Source organism: Sminthopsis crassicaudata, chromosome 2 (assembly GCF_048593235.1).
Source record: "Sminthopsis crassicaudata isolate SCR6 chromosome 2, ASM4859323v1, whole genome shotgun sequence".
Lineage (NCBI taxonomy): Eukaryota > Metazoa > Chordata > Mammalia > Dasyuromorphia > Dasyuridae > Sminthopsis > Sminthopsis crassicaudata.
In genome coordinates this window covers 566,500,754-566,515,166 of record NC_133618.1, presented here as the reverse complement: position 1 = coordinate 566,515,166, position 14,413 = coordinate 566,500,754, and the positions used below count along the sequence as shown (strand labels likewise).

The 14,413-nt window shown below is 34.7% G+C and overlaps 1 protein-coding gene across 2 annotated transcripts in view; it reads right to left on the bottom strand.

Moving 5' to 3' along the window:
* Positions 1–168: 168 nt before the first annotated feature.
* TICRR (TOPBP1 interacting checkpoint and replication regulator) overlaps positions 169–14,413 on the bottom strand; it is a 39,388-nt gene continuing 25,143 nt past the window's right edge. Inside the window, exons 16-22 of one of the 2 annotated variants that reach the window (XM_074295138.1) lie at positions 13,058–13,148; positions 12,721–12,782; positions 11,649–11,783; positions 11,029–11,177; positions 2,960–5,138; positions 2,604–2,723; positions 169–824 (exon numbers count right to left, since the gene is read on the bottom strand). In XM_074295138.1, the coding sequence (XP_074151239.1) occupies positions 712–824; positions 2,604–2,723; positions 2,960–5,138; positions 11,029–11,177; positions 11,649–11,783; positions 12,721–12,782; positions 13,058–13,148 (2,849 nt within the window). In that variant the 3' untranslated portion in view covers positions 169–711. The remainder of the gene's footprint in view (positions 825–2,603; positions 2,724–2,959; positions 5,139–11,028; positions 11,178–11,648; positions 11,784–12,720; positions 12,783–13,057; positions 13,149–14,413) is intronic. The other variant, XR_012487018.1, reaches the window with a different exon arrangement.

Below are 14,413 nucleotides of genomic sequence, written 5' to 3'. Positions count from 1 at the left end.
GTTCTCTCATTTGACAATCACAGTCCTGTTTGATAGAGTGCTATTGTGGATGTTACAGATGTTAAGTGACTTGCTTGAAGTCACATAGATAATAAGTGATAGAAACAGAGTGCCCTCATGGCCATTGCTCTTTTTCATATGATATTCCGTCTGTATGTTGAACCCACAGTGTTTCAAGTAACAATTTATTATATTACACAAAGGGAATGTGGACAATTTCTTCTGCCACATTAGATATCTTCATGATCCCACAGTATTACTTGCTCCATCTTGGGTGAGATGTGAAGCAAAGAATGATGGAGGAATTGAATTAAGGAAGTAATAACCTCCTAAACTTTCTAGCCTGAGTAACAGAAAACAGAACAGTAAAAAAAGGCTTAAAACCATTTCTCAGCACCTTTCTATCTGGCTTTCTCTGCCCTTATGCCCTGTATGCTCTCAAATGATTTAAAAAGGTCCTGTCTCCAGCTTTTTAAAGGGCCACAAGTATTGCAGAAATCTCTCAGCTCAGTTCCAAAGAAGATGAATAGGGTTTTCTGGTATTATTTCACACATTCATTCATAACACAAGTCTGTGAGTGTCCAAAACATCTGATGAAAATCAAGTCTTTGGACTGAAGAGAGATAATTAGAGACTTCCTGTTGTGCCAGCCAAAGTGGCCTTGGACAAAATTGTAATGGTTATAACCAAGTGACTGCAACCCAATTGAACTAGCTGAGCAGCCTTTTCCGAGTATAAGTTCTATTAATAGGATGTCTCCTGGAGATTGCTATGTTGAAAGGAGACTCTTGGTCTGCATTAGGAAATACATCCATCTCTTCATCTGTAAAAAGGCAAAGATTTAGAATTAAGCCACCAAGTAATGGAAGTAGATATAATGATGATCAAGAAAGTTTTAAAAAGAACTTATATTTAATTTTATTAGCTCCTTCAGTCTTGAATAAAGATTAAAAGGAAGCCAAGCAACAATGGTATAAGTTAAGTTTTTCAGTTCTCCTAATCTTAACTTTCAGTTTAATGGCTGAGAACTATGGGCTTAAGCTAATTTACATGATTTATAAAATTTTAGTGCTTTCTTTTAGAGACAAAAGAATGGCCCAAATTATAACTCAATAGTTTTAAGTCTTTATCACCTCTTGCATTCCCAGTCACTACAGTCAGAGAAAAAATCCTATTTATCCAGTGTTAACACTGTTGTTAATTCCTCAGGCAAGTAGTAGAAAATCCCTTCTCTGGAGGGATTAAAAAAAGCGATCTTGTTTAGAATAGTCAGATCCGCAGATACAAAAAAAAACCAGATTCCCTTCTCCCATTTTTTGGTCCAGACCTGAGATTTCATTAATGTAAGGAACTCGAGGAGGATATTCCCTCTATAAATGTATTTTGGTAATTGTTCTGTAATTTAAGAGTTGCCCAGAAGCAATGAGAATATTAAATAATTTGCTTGAAGAAGATCACAGAGCCAGAATGTGTCAGAAGCTAGACTTGAACCTAGTTTTTTTGACCCCTTAGGTCAGTTCTCTGTCAACTATACTATACTACTTATCATTAGAATGAATAGTATAATTATTAAAATGGTGACATTATAAATGTCAATAAAAATTATGGATATGAAGGTTATGGAATATTATTGCTCGGTAAGAAATGACCAACAGGAGGAATATAGAGAGGCCTGGAGAGACTTAAATCAACTGATGCTGAGTGAAATGAGCAGAACCAGAAGATCACTGTACACTTCAACAACAATGCTGTATGAGGATGTATTCTGATGGAAGTGGAAATCTTCAACATAAAGAAGATCCAACTCACTTCCAGTTGATCAATGATGGACAGAGGTAGCTGCACCCAGAGAAGAAACATGGGAGGGGAATGAAAATTGTTACACTAATATCTGTCTGCCCAGGTTGCATGTACCTTCGGATTCTAATGTTTATTGTGCAACAAGAAAGTGATATTCGCACACTGTATTGTACCTAGACTATATTGTAACACATGTAAAATGTATGGTATTGCCTGTCGTCGGGGGGAGGGAATAGAGGGAGGGGGGGTAAATTGGAAAAATGAATACAAGGGATAATATTATAAAATATATATATATATATATATATATATAAAATAAAAAAAAAAAAAAAAAAAAAAAAAAAAAAAAAGTGTTTTACTTATCCAGCCTAACTCTTTTTGGAGGGTAATGGTCAGTTTCTACTTTTATGCTTTCTAGAAGACTAAGTACCTGGAAAGCAAAGAGGTTTTATAATAAAAATGCTTGTAAATCCAAATTAGGAGGCTTTTTCTGAGATGAGGATAAAACATCATAGACTGTATATAAAAATATAAATATTTTAGAATGTTTAAAAACATTCTCTCCTCCTTAACTCCTTAAAAAACATTTTATCTGACAATTCTGAGCTAACTTAATTTAGTTCCTTATGTATGAGGTATTCAAATATTTCCATGTTGGAGTTACCTATATTGATGAAATCACAGGTCCAAAATAAAATAAATGTTGAATTGGATTGGCAGCCACAAAAAGGTCATAGTTTTGACACAGGCTAGAGTTCTTAGAATTTGCTGATCAATAATAAAAATTACAAGTTACCTTTACCTTTAATATCCTTTCGCTGAAAGGAAGGTGCTTTTCCTTGGTACAGTAGAGGAGACTGGGTCAGTGCCCGAAGACCACTGGCAGAGAGACTTCTCACAGCACAGTTAGGTGGGGTAGAACCTAAAGAAACATCACACCACAAATACATCATTTGGCCCAGTATCTGACACACACCAGGCACCTGAAAAATATTTGCTTAATATATAAAACTATGCTACTACATACCGCCATGGACATTGGAAACAAACCAAAAAAATAAGCAACTCATCTTTCTAAGGATTCACCTTCCAAAATTCCTGTTCACTTAGCATAATTCCCAACAATAACTAAACAAAAGACCTCAAGAATATATTTACCTGAAATGAATACCTCATCATCCCCCATGGAGGAAGGCTGTCTTATACTTCTACTTGGAGATTTCCTTTCTTCCTTTATTTCATTATCAGCAGAAAGTATCTCATTTCCTTTTTGGCTGCCACAAGTTCTAGTTTGGTACTCAGTTTCCTCCTTCGAGGAAAGTGGTCTTTTCCTAGAGAATAATCCAAATTGTCCCTTTGAAAAACTGTCCTCAGGCCTAGGCTCACAGTCACTGGAAGGTGATTGATCCGGAAGCCGACATACTCCTTCAAATTCAAAATCCCCCAAGATAGGAGTTTTGCTCGTGTCCTGTTCAAAAATTCTCTCCTTTCCCTCCTCTTCAATCTCAGATATATTTCCTAGGAGATCCAAACCTCTTTCATTTCTCCCACCACAAGAATTAGTATTGCTGTCTACTGCCTTCTTTTTTCTTGGCCAGTCTTGGATTGTATCAGGAGTGGTCTTCCCTTTGTGCCTGGGAGATGGTGTCCAAGGAACCCAAACATCTGTTGGGGAGGGGGAAGGGGTGCTAGAGGGAAAGTGAGTTGGAGTATAAGACTGACAGATATACATCTGTCCCCCACTCTTGCCTGGGGTAGTATGGGAAGAATGAAGACATGGAGGTGAGACATAAGTAGCTTCAAGTTGGCTAGGTTTACCCTGGTGCAACAAGCACCCAAGATCAGGAATGTTCTCTCCTTCCAGAGATGTATCCATCTTTTTTTGGCTTTCAGCATTGACAGAGTCTACCCTTTTAATACGAAGCTTGGGTAGGCCAGAGGCTTGCATCTCCAGCTCAACCTCATAGGTTGGAGGACTAACAGAAATCACTTTCAGATGATCTTCTGAAAGCTGAGATGAAGCTTTCGGATCTGCAAGCCGTGCTGCAGCTTGTCTCTGCCTTCTATCTGCAGTACAACGCAGGGCATAAGAAGGTACCAAAGGAGACTTAGGCTTATTCAGTGGAGAAGACACCTCATTAGGTGTAGAAAGTTGTTTGTAACTAAGAGCCTTCTTTAACCCTTCAGCTGGTCTTACACAAGTTTCTGAGTTATCACTGCTCTGACATTCTGTTACATTTTGGGTAGTATGTAGAGGAGAGGAATTAAGCCATTCATACCCTGAAGGGTGAAAGTGCTCCTTGGGGGAAATTGGAGGAGAAAGATTTACTTTTTCCTGCTCCTTTTTAGGGGATAATTCTATAGTTGCCAAATCTTTTTGTTCAACTGTAGAACCATCAGAAGTATTGAACTGGTAAAGTGGGAAATTTCTTTCAAGGATGGAATTGTCTTTACTCATATGTTTCCTCATTTTGGAAGGTGGTGGAGGCAGACTGTTAATAGGTTTAGTTACTCTTGAACTCCTGAGAGTAGAGATATTGGCATGAGATGGGACTGCCATATTTGGTGATTTCTGAATCCTGCAACCAAATTCTTCATGTCCAGTAGGAGAAAAAGAATCCACAAAAGGTGTCTTAGTTGGAGTCTTTATTGAAGCATCATGTGGTGGAGAATTAAATAGGTTTTTTTGGGGGGAAGAAATAGGCGGCATGAATGCAGCAACCAAATTCCCTGATGTTTTTATGCTTTGAACAGTTTTATCTTTTAATTCCTTAGAGTATTCCACTGGTTGAGAAAGTGTATGTATGAGAACATTTGGGTCTTGGTTTCTCTGACTTAGAGGTGTCATTGCAACTACCTGACCAGATTTTCTGGGAGATATAGATGCTGCTGATTTCTGAGGTGTTTTCTGTGAGTGTTTAATGGGAGTAAGATAATTTGTATTAGTGGTCTGGATAGTAATTGGGAACTGGGCGACTGGACATGAAATATTGGCTAGACTGGAATTCCTCTGAAGTGACCAAGGAGGAGTCTCTAAAAGTTCAGGTGTTTGGCTTCTTGGCTTTTGGGGAGTTCTCTCAAGAGGAGAGGAGAATTCTTTATGCAGGGAACTTTCCTTCTGAGGGATTACTTTTGCCTTAGATAGTGATGTAACTTCTAAGTCAGATGAAAGATCTTTTGTAGAATTCTTAAAAGCTATTTGATTTGTTGATCTATGTTTTGAAGTAGTTTTTCTTTGTTTTCTTGGAGTGTGATATGCCATCTGTGGTGTTCGAGGTGATCTCCTTAGAATTCTGTTAGTGGGAGTCTGAGGCTTCTGGTCACTTTTCCTAGGAGTCTATAAAGAAAGTGACAATGATCATTCCAACTCAAATATTATAAAGTTGTTTTTTTTTTTAAATACAAAACTCTTAAGCTAGGGAAACTTATGCTTGACATTCTCATAAAGATCCATTTAAAAAATGGATAAGAAAATAGGAAAACTGGAGAAAGTAGAAGTTATGATGTTTGTTTGAATCCAAGTTTAAAACCAGAGTTTTCTTTTTTAGGTAACAATCAACTTTGATTATTTTCCTCTTGCCAATATTTCTTTTTCTTTTTTTTTTTTTTTGCTGAGGCAATTGGGGTTAAGTGACTTGTTCAGGGTCACATAGCTAGGAAGTATTAAGTGTCAGATCAGAGTTGAACTCAGGTCCTCCTGACTTCAGGGTTGGTACTCTTATCCACTGCACCACCTAGCAGCCCCTTGCCAATATTTCTTAAATTTGACTGTCAACTCCAATTCCTCTGTCCAGTGGTTTGTAAGACTTATCATATTTGACTCAGCAACACCCCTACTAGGTCTGTTTTGAAAGATGACTAAGGAAAAGAGAAAAGATCTTCTATGTTCTAAAATATTTTTATCAGCTCCCTTTGTGGTAGCAAAGAACTGGAAACTGCAGGGATACCCATCAACAGTGGAATGGCTAAGTTGTGTTATATGATCATGATAGAATACTATTGAACTTCAAAAATTTTTTTAAATAATGTAACGTGCTGTTGTCTCCAGACAGTTGCCATTAACTCTCATCCAGAGAAGTGACTTCCCTTCCTGCAGAGAGCTGCGTCAAGCCTGGTCTAAAGCAGAGACTCTCTATCTCTGGAGTGCTGCCCTCTTTATCCTCCTAGAGAATGGGCGTGGGATAATGCAAGGGCTTCTGGGAAGAACCACTTCAACCAATGAGCTTGCTCCTCCCAAGCTCGCAAGCTGTTCCCCAGGAATTCACAAGTCAAACTACCAGGAAAGGCCGGAACTAGAAAATTGTCAAGTAGGGACTTAGCACTTAGTAAAAACCCAATATCTCATTATCTCATTAGCACTTAGTAAGAACCTAACAAAATAATTTTTTAATTTTCCCAAATACATGCAAAATACATGCACCTTTGCAAAACCTTGTGTTCCAATTTTTTCTCCATTCCTTTTCTTCCTCTTCTTTAGGAAGCAAGCAATCTTATAGGCTAAACGTATGAAATTCTTCTAAACATATTTCCACATTCATCATGTTGTACAAGAAAAATCAGATCAAAAGGGGGGAAAACATGAGAATGAAAAAACAAAAACAAAAACAAAAAAAACCAAGCAAACAACAAAAAGATGAAAATACTATACTTTGATCCATTTAGTCTCCATAGTTCTCTCCTGGATGCAGATGGCTCTTTCCATCTATTGATCATTGCCTTGCATCAACTCATTGTTGAAAAGAGCCAAGTTCATCATCACATAATTTTGTTCTCTTGGTTATGCTCACTTCACTTAGCATCAGTTCATATAAATCTTTCCAGATTTTTCTGAAATCAGCCTATTCATTATTTCTTATAGAACAATAATATTCCATTACATTCATATATCATAACTTATTCAACCATTCCCCAACAGATGGGTATTCACTCCAGTTCCTTGCCCTAAAAAAAAGGCTGCACATGTGGGTCCTTTCCCTGTTTTTTATGATCTCATTAGGATGCAGATCCAATATAGATACTGCTAGTACAAAGAATACGTATAATTTTCTATCCCTTTGGGCATAGGTCCAAGTTGCTCTCCAGAATGCTTGGATCATTTCACAACTCTACCAACAATGCTTTAGTGTCCCAATTTTCCCACATCTCCTCCAACATTTATCATTATCTTTTCTTGTCATCTTAGCCAATCTGAGAGGTATGAAGTGGTACCTCAGAGTTATCTTAATTTGCATTTCTCTAATCAAGGGTAATTTAGAGCATATTTTCATTATGTCTAAAAATGGTTTTAATTTCATCATCTGAAAATTGTCTGTTCATATCCTTTGACCTTTTACCAATTGGGTAATAACCTGTATTTTAAATTTGAGTCAGTTCTCTATGTATTTCAGAAGGAGTTCTTTATCAGAAGCCCTATGTAAACATTTTTTTCCCAGCTTTCTACTTCCCTTCTAATCTTGGTTGTATTGGTTTTGGTTGTGCAAAACCTTTTTAATTTAACGTAATCAATTCATTTTTCATTTCATAATGTTCTCTAATTCTTCTTTGGCCATCAATTCCTCTCTTCTCTGATTTGAGAGAAACTATCCCTTGTACTCCTAATTTGCTTGTGTTTTTATGTCTAAATGATGAACCCGTTCTGACCTTATCTTATACAGGATATTAGATACTGGTCAATGCATACTTTCTACCATATTATTTTCTAGTTTTTCCAGCAATTTTTGTTAAACACTGAGTTCTCCAGAAGCTAAAATCTTCAGGTTTATCAAACAATAGATTACTGTAGTCATTGACTATAGTGTGTTGTGACTCTCACCTATTCCACTGATCCACTACTCTATCTTTTAGCCAGCACCAAATATAATGTTGCACTTTTAAGAAATATTGACCTTGTTGATTTTAGAAAAACATGTATAGATTTCCATGAAATAATCAATAGGGAAATGAGCAGATCCAAGACAACATTGAATATAGTAATAGCAATATTGTTTTAAGAATTTTGAGTAACTAAGTCATTTTGCTTATTATAAATATAAAAATTAACTATAAAGGACCTATGAAGAAAGACACTAGCTATATCTGGAAAAAGAACTGATAAACAGAAGTATGTACACAATGATTTTATACATACATACACACACATGTCTAAGGCAGGAGGAAGGAATTTTATAAAAGGAAAAGCTACATAATAATTATATATATATTACATTTATATATGTTATATATATAAATTTATATTTACAGTTTTATGTGTGATTGTTTTAGTTCTATTATGGAAATGCTTGTTTTATTTCATAAATTAAAAATAAGAAAATTAAGATAGTCTCTACAAAACTTACATTTTAAATAGTGCAATTAAAAACATTTTCTCTAGTTGTTTTCTGTCATTTGAATCATAATTCATCTCTCCAAATAAAATTTCCATTTCATCCATTGGTCTACCATTACTTCCATCCTTTGGTCTTTTTATGTACCTTTCACCTCCCGCTCATATTCTTTTCTTGACAAGCATACTCTGTCCCCATACATCCACATGCCTTTTATCTTTTAGACTTTCCAAGATCAATCCCCAAATATTTACTTATCATTATTATAGATACATTGATTTTCTACTAAAACTTTACTCAGATGCCTCATCTTGGTATCAAGGTGAATTTGTGTTTTTGACTACTCCCTCCTTCTCGGTCTCCTTTGTCGGACCTTCATCCAGGTCCTGTCTGATAATGCCACAGAGCTCAGTCCTAGATCATCTTTTCTTCTTCCCCTGCTATCTCCCTTGGTGATGTCATTAGCTCCCAGAGATTCAATTATCATCTCTATGGGGATGATTTTCAAATCCAATTAATCTTCTAGTGCTCATTAGATATCTTGAACTGCATGTCCCATAGACATCTTAAACATAACATGTCTAAACCTGAACTCGTCTTTCCCCCCCAAACTTTCCTTTCCTAATATCCCTATTAGGAAAAAGACTGGGAGGATTACGAGGGTACTACCATTCTACCAATCATATAAGTTTGCATTCGAGGTGTTATCCAGTCCTCGTTTGCTTATCTTATCTGATTCCAAGTTCTGTTTATTTAATTTCATAATATCTCTTGCATGCTTATCCTTGCATGTGACACTGCCACTGACCCAATACCTCATTCCTATACTATTGCAATAGTTGGTCTGCCCATTACAATATTTCACTTAGAAATGAAAACAATCTTCTTAAATTGTAAGTATGATCATTCCACTCCACCACCTACTCAATAAACTCTAGTGGTTCCCTATCACCAGGATCAAACATAAAATACTATTTGGCTTCCAAAGCAGGTTATAACCTGGCTCTCCTTACCCCCCATTTTCCCATTATTCTTACACCTTCCCCCTGTCTTTCTCTTCCCTTGTATCTTCAATTTGCTGACGCTGGCCTCTTTCTTCTTCCCGAAACAAGACATTCCATATTCCAATCCAGAACATTTTCACTGCCTGTCCCTCATTTCTGGAAAGCTCACCTTTGATTCCTGGCTTTCCTAAGCTTCCTTCTAGTCCTAGATAAAATTCTGCCTTCTACAAAAACAAAAAACAAAAAACAAAAAAAAAACACCAAACCTTTCATGATACTTTCAATGATAATTCTAGTGCCTTTCTGCTGTGGATTACTTCCAATTTAACTTGTTTGTATAGAGCTGTTTTCACATTTCCCCATTATATTGCAAGCTCTTTGTCACTTGCTTTTTTGTTGTTGTTGTTCTCCCTGCGCTTAGCAGAGAGCCTGGAGCTAATGGTACTTTGCTTAACAAATGTTTACTGACTGATCCATTAGCAAGAGTAAAAAACTCCTGAAAAAGTTTGACACAACATATAGACTACTGCCATATAACAAGATAAATAAAGCCAATGAAATCAAATTAAAAATAAAACCAAAGCAGCTAAAATTGGAAGGGAAAAATTATTATATTTTTTTTGATGAATCTCATTTCTTTAAATTATGTATTTATAAGAATCACTCTGATAAATGGTTAAAAGATCTTAACAAGTAGTTTTCTAAGGAAAAAATACAAAGTATCAATTGCCATAATGAAAAAAAAGCTTCAAATTATTAATAAAGAAATGAAAATTAAAACAACTCTGAGATTCCATCTCACATTCAATTAGATTCACAGAACTTACAGAAAAAGAAAATGAAAAATATAGAAAGAGCTCCAGGAAAAACAAGGCACATTACCTAGAAAGTATATTGGAACTATACTTCAAAAGTTACAACTGTGCTATCTTTCGACCTAGTGACACCACTACTAGGCTTATACCACAAAGAGATCAAAGAAATAGGAAAAATCTCTTTTTGTGGTGTCAAAGAACTGGTGTCCGTCAATTGGCAAAAGAATTACTGTACATTAATGTAACAGAATATTATTGTGCCATAAGAAAAGTTGAGAGGGACATTTTTAGAAAAAACTGGGAAGATTGCATGAATGATGAAGAGTGAAGTAGGCAGAACCAGAGTATTTTATGCAATTACAATATAAAGATAAACAACTTTAAAAAATTTAAGAACTTTGATCAATACAATAATCAATCATGATTTCAGAAGTCACATGATAAAACATTAGAACTACCTCCTGACTGAGAGATAATATACTTAAGATATAGGTTGAAGCCTTTTTTTGGTCATGGCCAATGAAGGAACTCATTTGGCATGACTATGTATTTATTACAAGAGTTTTTCTCTTCCTACTTTTTTCCACTACCAATGGTGATTGGAGAGGTGAGAGAACAAAGACTTTTGTTAAATCGGAGTGGGGGGAAAGATTAAAGAAAAAAAAGTGGCTACACCAGTGGAATTTAACTTCTGGCAGGTCCTGCCAAAATCTTTGAATACTGACCCAGGAAATAAAACTTCCTTTCCCCCCAAGTGTCCCCTTAGCTCAAGAGAATTTATTGCAAGAGTACAGGCAATCAGGTAATAAATATTTTTAACTCTATTAATTCATAAGTGGTTGTGATCTGCACTGGTAGAAAAAGAACCTATACTGATATTACTGATGAAATCAATCACAAAATCTCATATTCAAGCTCTAACTCATAAATCCTTGAGGTATAAATATTGATTTGCATTGCTTATGTCTTGTATATTGTATTATAAGCTCCCTAAAAAAAGGCCTTATCTAATTCTCACTTATGACCCCCATGAACACAATAGCCAATATTTTTTTTACCTTAAAATGCTTATTATAAGGCATTACCTGATACAGTTTCTCAGAATCCACTGAGTTTTTTGGAGACCTTTTAGTTTGATGCACTTCCTTTGTAGGTGTAGTCATCTCAGAGACTGCACCAAAAAAAAGCCTCTTGGGAGATCGGATATCCTGAATTACAGGACATTCTTTGGTACCTAAAAAATAAAGTATGAAAATACTTTAGTGCTTTTGGCTCTCTGTGCATAGCATTAAGACATCCAAATTATATTAGGAAAAATGAAATAATAAAACTCATGAAAAAACACTATAGGTGTTTTTTGTAATAATGGAAGGGAGGAATAGCATGGATAATATAACATATGTAAAATTCATTTCTAATCTAAGGCTTCACTGTATAGCAAAGGTTCTGAGTCATTACAGATTAATCTCTTTTGAATAAACAAAAGAATGATGACATGGGCAACAAGCTATACTGGTCCAAAGTATATATCTTGGTAGAAAGCTGGAAAAGACTTTCCACAAAAAAGTTCAGTGTTACATATACATTATTGTTCCCACCCAAGGGAAAAAACTGGCAAATTCAATATTTTCCCCAAAGCATTACACACACACAAAACCTCCCATCCATCAAAAATGCTTTTTAAGAGGTTAAGTATATAAGTGACCTGATTCATCCTTCTGTCTTGAGTATACTCTCTGTATATTTCGAGGTTTTGGTTGTGATATGGGGTAGAAAGAAGCAGAGTTTGTTCTCACAAATGATAGATGCTTGATGCGAGGGCTTCGTCTCAAAATCCTTTCTAGAAAAGCAGAATGATAGCTAAGTTATCCAGGGAAAATATATCCTTGATATTTTCATACTAAACAGGAAAAAGAGCATTTGTACAACAATGAATAAAAGATGGAAATTCTAGACCAATTGCTAATTGTTAAATTAATTCTAAAATGTTGCTACAAATATACATAGTATTGATGATGTGGCTTCACTGAGGTATAGAGGAGTATGACCTACTAGATGTCTTTTCCTGAAGGCACATAAAAATCAACACAACCATCACCTTTATTCCATTTTTTTTTTTTTTTAAACTCCAAAGCACTTTACAATAAAATCAGGTTATATCAGTTTTCACCCTGATTCTATTTTCATCTGGATAAGGATATTATATCTCCATAAACTATCTCATAATTTTAAAGGTATGAGAAAATAATTTATACTACTGTTATAATGATATTAGGTATCAGCCAAGATTTCATTTAAAAGGTAGATGCCTTTCTAGTGAGATACATGTTCATTCATTCATAAGAGAATTTATTAAATCACATAATATAATACTCATATACAAATAGCTGAGCCTGTCATCTGGGAGATTAAACTATGTTGAGTATTTTAGAGGGCAGAAATAGGACTAATGAGTAAAAGTTACATAGGGAGAGATTTAAAAGGAATATAATTAGAGCTGAAATGGAATGGTGTATTTCATGAGTGGAAGTATTCAATAGAAGCTAGTGAAGAGATTCCTTCACTAAGTAGGAAGTTAGACTAAATGAACTTTAAGGATCCTTCCAATTGAGACCCCTCCATTTACAAAAACTTAAATTTCTACTGCAGGTATAACCCTATCATCACTAAATATATAAAATGCTTTGGAATTCAGGATAAAATAGAGAGAAAGCTGGTTTATTAAGACTAAGAAAAAAAAAAAAAAAAAAAAAAGACCAAATTCTAGAAATACTCACCACATTCTTCTTTTTCAGGAGATTCTTCAACAACATCAATGTCAGGGCCAGGATCAGAGGACCTTGAGATAAAAGGAAAATAATGCATGTGAGTTTTCTTATACTTGAAAAATGGAGGGGTCATCTTATTAATAGCCTACTGGATCTTAATCTCACCAGAGAATCCCATGACTATTAAACTCTTGAGACAACTTCCTTATGCTCAAATTGGGAATACTAATCTCCAATGTGAACATATTAAAAGCCAATAAATTATTTGTCCAAATTGTACAAATTTTGGTTAAAAAAAAAAGTACAATGAGTTAATGAAGCAGATAAATGTAAGAATGCAACCTACCTGCCCTTAATTTGTCTCTGAAGTAATCTTCCAGATACCTGTTTGTGCAATGGAGTCTCTGATACCCTCTTAGTTAGCAATTTATGATAATCTAAATTATGAGAGAAGCAAAAATTACAAGTTTTACATAACTTTATAAGGGGCAAATATAAGCATTAAAAGTAGCAGTCTTAAATTTCAAGTGGCCTATGATTTGATGAGGAGAATGGCCAGTTAGTGATTATTATACTATTTATGGAATAGAAAGTTCTATTCATTTTAGTTCTTTCCAATTTAATCAACTTTGGATAAGACTGGTTGATCTGTCAACACAAAAAGGCTAATGTATATAACATTTTGTAGACTTTCATATTAAATATAATTTGTATTTGTTTCAGCAAAGAGTTGGGAAGCAAACATTCTGTGTTCTTATCTTTATCACTGACTTCTGAACTATTTTGTATTTAAATTTTTTTCCCCTCAAGTTTATAAAAATGAAAGCAGTTATTTGAAAAACTAAGAGCTAAACTACTCATCATGATACACCAGATCAGTACATTGGCTAACTCCATAGAAATTAGCAGAGTTGATCTTAAATTTTAATGTCACTTTAATGTTTCAGAACTAAAGCAATTGGACTTGTCATACCTATTTCTACCATTAATTACACATGTGAAATATGTTGACTTGTATTTTATAAAAACCCTGACTTCCATCCATAAACTATAAGGGTTGGATAAAACAGAATAAACCAAGTATGTCTGGTAAGCTGACAAGTTTTCATTTTTCTATCTATGTTGCTATAATAAACATTAATACACACATATATATACTATGTGTCTGTATACACAGGGTATTACAAAGTTGTGCTATAATCTTAAACTATTAAAGCTTATTTATTTTTAAATATGTGTGTGTGTTGTGTGTTTAAATAGTATTTTACTTTTTCTCTTAGTAACAAGTCAAGAAAATTTTTAGCATTCATTTTTGCAAGATTTTGAGTTCCAAATTTTTTTCCCTCCCTTCTTCTGAAGATAGTAGGCAATTTTCTTTTTTAAAAAATAAACTATTAGTTTAAAACTGGATTAAAACTTGAGACATGCTATATTTTAAGAAAATAGAGTTGAATACATAAAGTGACCACTGAATAACATCTCACCAATAAATTAGTTTAATGGTTAAAAAATGAGGAAGCAACACAAATACATAGCTTTGTAACAATGTGGATCCTTAATATTATCTATTTAAGATTAGCTCTTATTAGTTCTCTACATTTGTTTTTTGTTCTTGCCCCAGTAGCTTGCTTTGTTGCTCCTGGAAGTGTTTTTGTTACCATCTTAGTCCATGCAATATTCTTCCCATTCTTTCTTCTCCATT